This window comes from Salmo salar, chromosome ssa02 (assembly GCF_905237065.1).
Source record: "Salmo salar chromosome ssa02, Ssal_v3.1, whole genome shotgun sequence".
Lineage (NCBI taxonomy): Eukaryota > Metazoa > Chordata > Actinopteri > Salmoniformes > Salmonidae > Salmo > Salmo salar.
In genome coordinates, this window is record NC_059443.1 from 34,345,974 (window position 1) to 34,356,013 (window position 10,040).

Sequence of the window (10,040 nt, forward strand, 5' to 3'; positions counted from 1 at the left end):
TGTTTCTCAAACTAGACACTAATGTACTTGTCCTCTTGCTCAGTTGTGCACTGGGGCCTCCCACTCCTCTATCTATTCTGGTTAGAGCCGGTTTGCGCTGTTCTGTGAAGGGAGTGGTACACAGCATTGTACGAGATCTTCAGTTTCTTGGCAATTTCTCACATAGAATAGCTTTCATTTCTCAGAACTAGAATAGACTGACAAGTTTAAGAAGGAAGTTATTTGTTTCTGGCCATTTTGAGCCTGCAATCAAACCCACAAATGCTGATGCTCCAGATACTCAACTAGTCTAAAGAAGGCCAGTTTTATTGCTTCTTTAATTAGCACAACAGTTTTCAGCTGTGCTAACATAATTGCAAAAAGGGTTTTCTAATGATCAATTAGCCTTTTAAAATGATCAACTTAGCTAACACAACGTGTCATTGGAACACAGGAGTGATGGTTGCTGATAATGGGCCTCTGTACGCCTTTGTAGATATTCCATAAAAAAATCTGCCGTTTCCAGCTACAATAGTCATTTACAACATTATCATTGGCTACACTGTATTTCTGATCAATTTGATGTTATTTTAATGGACAAAAAAAAAAAATCTTTCAAAAACAAGGACATTTCTAAGTGACCCCAAACTTTTGAATGGTAGTGTATATTTACTTAGACTTTTGTAACTTTTTTTGCTTTGTACCTGTAACCCCCACCTCTGAAATAAATGACAAAACAAAATAAAATACTTAAATGTTTCCTTACATCTGCGGGCCTGTTGCAATTGCAAAGCACATTATTACATAACACAGTGTGTGTGTTTATGTTTTGCATGAGATGTGCACATTCTAGATAAATGGTTGAACTGATTCCTCTCTCCCGTCTCATCATTATTGAATTGTTACACAGACGTGGTTAAGAAAGCCATGTTACGAGACATAACACATAGGCCCTAATATTCCTATTAAAATATCATTGATCATTGTTTTCTAGATTACATTAAGAAATGCTTCTGAAACGTAGCTGTTGTGTTACACTTTTATCTTCTCCAAGTACATACAATAGCACAATGATAGGAGCAATTGCAGTATGTACAGTTTTAAGAAAACAGCTAAATGAATGTATTCAATATAACTATTTACAGAGGGAAATAAAACACTCAACTTTCAATGAATTACATTTTTCCTACAGATAGAGAATGTTACCTACGATATGTGCTCCAGATTACATGTTTGGTAATAAGTGCTCTGGATCTATCAGTCCAGTGGTGACCCATAGATCTCCACCTCACACAGGGTCAGGTATTCACTTCTTCCTGGAATGACCACGTTGATGTATCGACCCTCCATGCCGTTACACTGGAAGGTGCTGGAGAAGCCCCCAGGTATAGAGGAGATCACAGCACACCTGCACAATCAAACACACTGATAAGTTACTGCAGCAAAGGTGTCTATGACACTGTTTGCACCCTGTCACATGTGAATTACACACTTTAGCACTGACCAATTTTAGACTTTACCGACTGTAGCAAATCTAATCAGTTAGAACGCTTTTTGGTTCCAGGTATGACTCTTTTAGGTTCAGTGTAGAACCCTCTGGGTAAATGGCTTTACACTTTTGTTCACCTGGGATTGTTGTTGCCATTGTTGTTGTCCGGGGAGTCTCCAATGCGGATCTCAGCTCCATTCAGTCTGTTGGGAACACTGTCCACTGTGTTGGTGATGGTGATGGAGAACACTTTGTAGGTCTTTAGAAGGTCCAGTCGCCACCAGGGGTTATAGTTGGCTTTGGTGTGGGTGCAGGAACCATCTCCATAAATACCATTTCGGTTCCCGTCGATGGCATTGTTAGCAAACCCAAACCCATGTAATGATGACTGGGTGGCCTTTCCTGTTATCGCCACATTCATTCCTGGACAGAAATTTGAAGAAAAATATTTTTTCAGTGAAACACTGGATAATATCGGTAACACTTTATATGAAGGGGGTATACATAATGCCTTCATAACCCCTTTATTCAACATCATTCATAAAGAACCTTAAAAATATATATATTTTTCATTCTAAGTTATTTTAATAGAAAAATCTAGTGGGAGAGAGTTGGATGGTTGCTGGTATTACTGACTGGGTCAGTCCTGCACACCACAAATGCCTCTGAGCTAAAGCCAGGGTATTAGCTTGTGGAGCTAATGCAAGTTCTCATGTCTTAGTCAAGGTTACTCAACACATTACAATAACAGCAATTGCTCTGGTGCCTTCCAGACCTGAGATCAAATAGCATTTGAAATCTTTCCGGGTTTGCACTTTTGGGACTATTCCAATTGTTCCACTGTGCCAGGAAAGCTCAATCATTTGAAATGTACTATTTACACCCAGTTCTGATTGCAACCCCTAAAGCAGGGGTGTTAAACCCAATTCCTGGAGGACAGAGTGTCTGCGGGTTTTCGAGCCTTACTTTATTAATCAATTAAGGTAATTGATTAGTTAGGAACTCCACTCACCTGGTTGTCTAGGTGTTTATTGGATACTAATTGAAAGGAAATAACAAAAACCATTAGACACATGCTCCAGGAGTTGATTTTGACACACCTGCCTTACTGTCATTGCAGCCTTGAGCAAGGCATATAAACTCCTTCACTGCTACCTGGGCAATGCTCTAAGGCTTACCCGGTGCTCCCAGACTGTTGCGTGAATAGTGTGCAAGGGGGTTGGGTACTGTTACAGTAAAAATATGAATTTACGTTGAAATGATAAATAAAGAGCTATTCGAGGGGACTTTTATTTTGAACATTTCTTACGAATTATGTTGAATAAATGTGTTATGACTGTTGTTATGAATGACACTGCATCACTTATAAATATGTTATGACTGGTTTCATGAAGGTGCTTTGTACAGGTAACTGCCAAAATAATGGAAACATTTGAGTAAATTAGGGATACAATGTACAGTGCCTTTAGAAAGTATTCACACCCCTTGACCTTTTACACATTTTGTTGTGTTACAGCCTGAATTTAAAATGGATTAGATTGCGATTGTTTTGTTGCTGGCCTACACACAATACCTCATAATGTCAAAGTGGAATTATGTTTTTTCAAAAAATTTACAAATTAATTTTAAAAAGTAAGCTGAATGTCACGTCCTGACCAGTAAAGAGATTATTTTGTTATTATAGTATGGTCAGGGCGTGGCAGGGGGGTGTTTGTTTTGTGTGTTTTGGGATTTTGGGGTTGATCTATGTTATCTATTTCTATTTTTTCCTTTCTAGTTCTTCTATTTCTATGTTGTGTATGTTTGGGTTGATCTCTAACTAGAGGCAGCTGATCCTCGTTGCCTCTGATTAGAGATCATATTTAAGTAGGGGTTTTTCTTCGTGGGTTTTGTGGGTAGTTGTTCCTTGTCAAGTCTGAGCACCTTACGGGACTGTTTTTTCGTCGTTTGTTTTGTGTCAGTGTTTTTTATCTTTAATAAATAAGAAGATGAGCATTCACATACCCGCTGCGTTTTGGTCCACTCAATACGACGAATGTGACACTGAAATATCTTGAGTCAATAAGTATTCAACCCCTTTGTTGTGGCAAGCCTAAATAAGTTCAAGAGTAAACATTTACTTAAAGTAAAATAATAAGTTGCATTGACTCACTATGTGTGCAATAATAGTGTTTGGGAGAGACCCGCACACTGTAAAAAAAAAGGATTAAATCCAAAACTTAGGCTTGAATCCAAAATAAAGATGTTTATTAATTCTTATGGATCCCTTCACGCGCCAATCCCTTTAGCAGGATCGATTTGACAACACCCAGTGAAATTGCAGCGCACCAAATTCAAAAACTGAAATACTCATAATAAGAATTCATGAAACATACAAGTGTTATACATCGGTTTAAAGATTAACTTCTTGTTAATCCAGCCGCAGTGTCAGATTTCAAAAAGGCTTTACGGCGAAAGCAGACCATGCGATTATCTGAGGACAGCGCCCAGCATACCAACACATGGAAATCTGATTTCAACCAAGCAGGTGCTACACAAAAGTCAGAAATAACTATATAATTCATGCCTTACCTTTGAAGATCTTCTTCTGTTGGCACTCCAAAATGTCCCATAAACATCACAAATGGTCCTTTTGTTCAATAAATTACTTCTTTATATCCCCAAAATGTCAATTTATTAGGCGCGTTTGATTCAGAAAAACACCGGTTCCAACTCGCCCAACATGCCCACAAAGTATCTAATAAGTTACCTGTAAACTTGGTCCAAACATGTCAAACAACGTTCCTAATCCAAATGTATGTATTCTAAAATGTAAATAATCGATCAAATTTAAGACGGGAAATACTGTGCTCAATACCGGACGAAGACAAAGTGAAGCACATTCCAGGTTGCGCACACCAAAACATTAGAGTGCACCTGGAGTGACACATGAAAATAACAGGGCTACTTCTTCATTTCTCAAAGGGAAAAACATCAACCAATTTCTAAAGACTGTTGACATCTAGTGGAAGCCATAGGAACTGCAAGCATATTTCTATTAAAAAGGGATTGCCATAGAAAACTAATGGAAAACAGATTGAGCTCAAAAGAAAATTCCCTGGATGGATTGTGCTTTGGGTTTCGCCTGCCAAATCAGTTCTGTTATACTCACGTCATTATTCAAACAGTTTTAGAAACTTCAGAGTGTTTTCTATCCAAATCTACTAATAATATGCATATCCTAGCTTCTGGGCCTGAGTAGCAGGCAGTTTACTTTGGGCATGCTTTTCATCTGGATGGGAAAATACTGCCCCCTAGCCCAAACAGGTTACATCATGATGCCCAAAAACTTAGTGCAAGAAAGTGCATAAATGAAAGGTGAAAACAAAACAAATGTTTACGTGTCAGGCCATCATTGACAGTGTGTGGGCATCCATCTCTTCCAAGATTCTTATTTTGACTACTACACACCTGGAACAGACACTATCCAGTAGTACAGACCTTAAAATAGTGCAGATGGAGTCTTATCATTCATCAATAATAGTGTTCAACATGATTTTTGAATAAGTATTCAACCCCTTTGTTATGGCAAGCCTAAATAAGTTCAGGAGGAAACATTTGCTTAACAAGTCACATAATAAGTTGCATGGACTCACTCTGTGTCAATAATAGTTTATCAAGATTTTTTTATGATTACTTAATCTCTGTACCCCACACATACAATTATCTGTAAGGTCCCTCAGTCGAGCAGTGAATTTCAAACACAGGTTCAACCACACAGACCAGGGAGGTTTTTCAAAGACTCGCAAACAAGGGCACCTATTGGTTGATGGGTTAAAATAAAGAAAGCAGATACCCCTTTGAGCATGGTGAAGTTATTAATTACACTTTGGATGATATATCAATACACCCAGTCACTACAAAGATACAGGCATCCTTCTTAACTCAGTTTCCGGAGGAAATCGCTAAGGGATTTCACCATGAGGCCAATGGTGACTTTAAAACAGTTACAGAGTTTAATGGCTCTGATAGAAGAAAACTGAGGGTGGATCAACAACATTGTAGTTACTCCACAATACTAACCTAAATGACAAAGTGAAAAGAAGGAAGCCTGTACAGAATACAACTATTCCAACACATGCGTCCTGTTTGCATCAAGGCACTAAAGTAATACTGCAAAGTGTTATGTTTGGGGAAAAATCCAATACAACACATTACTGAGTACCACTCTCAATATTTTCAAGCTTAGTGGTGGCTGCATCGTGTTATGGGTATGCTTGTAAGCGTTAAGGACTGGGAAGTTTTTGTAGGATAAAAAATGAATGGAATGAGGCTAAGCACAAGCAAAATCCTAGAGGAAAACCTGGTACATGTCTGCTTTCCACCAGACACTGGGAGATTAAACCTTTCAGCAGGGCAATAACCTAAAATACAAGGCCAAATCTACACTGGAGTTGCTTCCCAAGAAGAGGGTTAAGGTTACTGAGTGGCCGAGTTACAGTTTTGACTTAAGTTTGCTTGAAAATCTATGGAAAGACTTGAAAATGGTTGTCTAGCAATAATCAACAACCAATTTGACAGACCTTGAAGAATCTTGAAAAGAATAATGGCCAAATGTTGTACAATCCAGGTGTGCAAAGCTCTTAGAGTCTAACATGTATTGACTCAGAAGTGTGAATACTTATGGAAATTAGATATTTCTGTATTTCTTTTTCAATCAAATTGGACAAATATCTGAAAACATGTTTTCACTTTGTCATTATGGTGTATTGTGTGTAGATGGGTGAGATTTTTTATTGATTTAATCCATTTTGGATTCACTCTGTAACACAACAAAATGTGGAATAAGTCAAGGGGTATGAAAACTTTCTGAAGGCACGATATGTGCCTACAGTATAATACTAGTGCTAATAACATGTACAATTCCAAAACTACATGCATCCATTCAAGTGATAGCTCTTATCCTTACCAGTTGGGGCGAGGTACCCATAAACCTCCACTTCACAGAGTGTCAGTTGTCTTCCTGTCCCTGGTAGAACCACAGTCACATAACGTCCTTCCACACCTGATGTCCACCTCAGAGTTAGAGATCTACCTGCTGCAAGGGTGGAGATCACACCAGCTCTGGAAAGAGAGAGAGAGAGAGAGAGAGAGAGAGAGAGAGAGAGAGAGAGAGAGAGAGAGAGAGAGAGAGAGAGAGAGAGAGAGAGAGAGAGATCAATTGAAAGAACAATCATATATAAAAAAATCCTGGAAAGTAATTGTGGTCTTACAGTGTGTTGTGAATGCCCTCATCCTGTAAGGAGTTTCCAATGCGAACTTCAGCACCGTTGATATTTGTATGGCAGCAGTCACCTCTGTTGGTGATGGTCACAGAGGTGACTATGTAGGTATCAAGCAGGTCCACTCTCCACCAGGGGTTAGTCCCAGAGTCAGTGAGAGCACAAGACCCATGATGGAAATCTGAATTGCGGTTCCCATCAACGGCATTTGAGGGATGGCTATAACCTGACCATGGGTTCTCGATGAGGTCTGACTGAGTAGCTTTTCCACGCAAGGCAAGATTTTCTACAGGAGAATAATATTGTTTGACTGCAGGAGAGCATTTTAATGGTGTACATGAGACAATAACATTCTAATCTGCTCATTCCAATTTGTAGTTCCTTGTGTGTGGTTATTATCTGTTCTATTACAGACGTGTCGTAAATGATAACGAGACACCAGTACTCTTGACTACTTAGAAACTGTTATCACTCTTACTATTGATTATGAGAGGCTTTGCCCTGTCAATCTAAAGGCATCATATATCTAGAGATAACAACAAGAGTAAGTGTTTACTTGGAACAATGGCATCAGTAGGTGTTCCTAGAAGAGCCAGCAAGAGGAAGAACATGGCCTGTCTCATCATCCTGGAGGGGAAACACAGAACAAGCCAATGTACAGCTACTGTGGTAGGAGATACAGTGGTACAGACACATTGCAGATTCAGTGGTACAGGCACCTTGCAGATTCAGTGGTACAGGCACCTTGCAGATTCAGTGGTACAGGCACCTTGCAGATTCAGTGGTACAGGCACCTTGCAGATTCAGTTGTATAGGCACATTACAGATACAGTTGTATAGGCACATTACAGATTCAGTGGTATAGGCACATTACAGATTCAGTTGTATAGGCACATTACAGATACAGTTGTATAGGCACATTACAGATTCAGTGGTATAGGCACATTACAGATACAGTTGTATAGGCACATTGCAGATTCAGTGGTATAGGCACATTACAGATACAGTTGTATAGGCACATTACAGATTCAGTGGTATAGGCACATTACAGATACAGTTGTATAGGCACATTACAGATTCAGTGGTACAGGCACATTACAGATACAGTTGTATAGGCACATTACAGATTCAGTGGTACAGGCACATTGCAGATTCAGTGGTATAGGCACATTACAGATACAGTTGTATAGGCACATTACAGATACAGTTGTATAGGCACATTACAGATTCAGTGGTATAGGCACATTACAGATACAGTTGTATAGGCACATTACAGATACAGTTGTATAGGCACATTACAGATACAGTTGTATAGGCACATTACAGATACAGTTGTATAGGCACATTACAGATACAGTTGTATAGGCACATTACAGTTACAGTTGTATAGGCACATTGCAGTGTCATGACTTCCGCCGAAGTCGGCTCCTCTCCTTGTTCGGGCGGCGTTCGGCGGTCGACGTCACCGGCTTTCTAGCCATCGCCGCTCCGTTTTTAATTTATCCATTTGTTTTGTCTTGTTCCCTGCACACCTGGTTTTCATTCCCCAATCACACCACATGTATTTATTCCTCTGTTCCCCCTCATGTTTTTGTGTGAGATTGTTTTTGTGTTACGTGTTTTTGTACGCACTAGGCTAGCGTTCGTTTTTCCGTGATTATTTCACGAAGCCTGTTTGTATTGTTATACATTTGATGTTTTGTGACTGTTTTGCACGCTTTACACTTTGCCATGTTGGCTGGAGTTTTTTGACGCAGCTGCGTCCGTCTGTATCTCTCAGGGTTCACATTGCAGTAACATATAAACAGACCCATATTGCAACAGCAGAAATATATTTTTTGTTTGACATTTTTTATATTCTTTACAAAGCAGTGCTCCCTATTTTATATTTGTATATGTATGTATGTAAAGATAGCAAATAAACTTTTCTCACAGGTAAGCAGCTTAGTTGTGTAAAGAAAGATTCAGTATACAATGCATAAAAATGTCCAAGTCACTACATTGTTATTATGCCGTAACTGCTTTGTAAATCAAGAGTTGATGTACTTTTGTAGTAAGGCAGAAAATATAATATAAAGCAATTCCAAGTAGTATTAGAAATATCCTCTTACCTTCACACTCAAAATAATAAAGTCACTGTTGATGTTGATGTAGGTTAAGGTTCAGTAGAGTAACCTGAATCTCACAGAGGTTTTTATACACCAGTCACCAAGTCAATGACCTTGTGATCTTTATTGTTTTCTACAAGTAAAACTTGCGGCATATGATATTATCAGAATAGATAAGGCTGAGTAATCTTTGAGATAACTAAAACATGATTCCAATTTATGGTGATATACAGACAGTATAATTGAATGATCAGGATATTGTGGTATGGAAGGGAATAACAGGAAACATCTACACATGTTGAACGTGTTACAGAGTAGTTGTATACATTGCTACTTATAGAATCTCAAGAGCATGTACAGGAACCAGGCAACATATTGTATGTATTCTTATTCCACATCAGATAGTCTACTGCAGTTGATGACTAAATTCAATTAGATAAAAGTCGATTAAAAGCGTCTATTATAAAATTTCTTCAATGTTTCCTTACGGTCCTGGTGCAAAACAGAGAGAATGTTACCTACAATGTAAGTTATCTAAGTACAGTGCCTTCAGAAAGTATTCACATCCCTTGACTTAAAGAAATATATTGTTGTTACAGCCTGAATTTAAAATGGATTATATTGAGATTGTTTGTCCCTGGCCTACACACAATACCCCATATGTTTTTTTTACCCGAAATGTTTACAAATGAATGACAAATAACAAGCTGAAATGTCTTGAGTCAATAAGTATTCAACCCCTTTGTTATGGCAAGCCTAAATAAGTTCAGGAGGAAACATTGATTAACCTCATGAGGACCCCTTCGAGATAAAATCCCGTTTGAGGACCCCTTCGAGATAAAATCCCGTTAACGGGATTGGTTGGACAACAACCAGTGAAATAGCACGGTGCGAAATTCAAAACACAAAAATCTCAAAATTAAAATTCAAGTATTATACGGCATTTTAAAGATAATATTCTCGTTAATCCAACCACATTGTCCGATTTCAAAAAGGCTTTACGGCGAAAGCAAAACATTAGATTATTTTAGGATAGCACCTTAGCAAAAAAAAAAAAAAACACAGCCATTTTCCAAGCACGGATAGCCGTCACAAAACCAGATATACAGCTAAAATTAAGCACTAATCTTTGACAATCTTCATCAGATGACACTCCTAGGACATCATGTTAGACAATACATGCATTTTTTGTTCGATCAAGTT

General features: G+C 38.5%; 1 protein-coding gene across 4 annotated transcripts; it reads right to left on the reverse strand.

Annotated features, from left to right (window-relative positions):
* Positions 1–1,004: 1,004 nt before the first annotated feature.
* On the reverse strand, positions 1,005–9,115 carry LOC106581127 (fucolectin-3). 4 transcript variants are annotated; one of them, XM_014162947.2, is made up of 6 exons: positions 8,841–9,115; positions 7,286–7,356; positions 6,721–7,015; positions 6,417–6,571; positions 1,606–1,891; positions 1,005–1,387 (listed from the first exon to the last, which is right to left on the reverse strand). In XM_014162947.2, exons 2-6 carry the CDS (start codon positions 7,353–7,355, stop codon positions 1,237–1,239), a joined length of 957 nt encoding a protein of 318 aa, XP_014018422.2. In that variant the 5' UTR covers position 7,356; positions 8,841–9,115; the 3' UTR covers positions 1,005–1,236. The 4 variants fall into 4 exon arrangements, with proteins under 4 accessions (XP_014018422.2, XP_045558750.1, XP_045558762.1 ...); XM_045702794.1 differs by lacking the exon at positions 8,841–9,115 and adding an exon at positions 7,424–8,817; XM_045702806.1 differs by lacking the exon at positions 8,841–9,115 and adding an exon at positions 7,524–7,531.
* Positions 9,116–10,040: the final 925 nt, after the last annotated feature.

Bases quoted from the DNA above. Each gene is read 5' to 3' on its own strand.
- LOC106581127 (XM_045702794.1), bottom strand. The intron at 1,892-6,416 runs GTAAGGATAAGA...ATTTCTGTCCAG, and splicing joins TGGGTACCTCGCCCCAACTG to GAATGAATGTGGCGATAACA. The intron at 1,388-1,605 runs GTGAACAAAAGT...TTGATTGTGCAG, and splicing joins AATGGCAACAACAATCCCAG to GTGTGCTGTGATCTCCTCTA.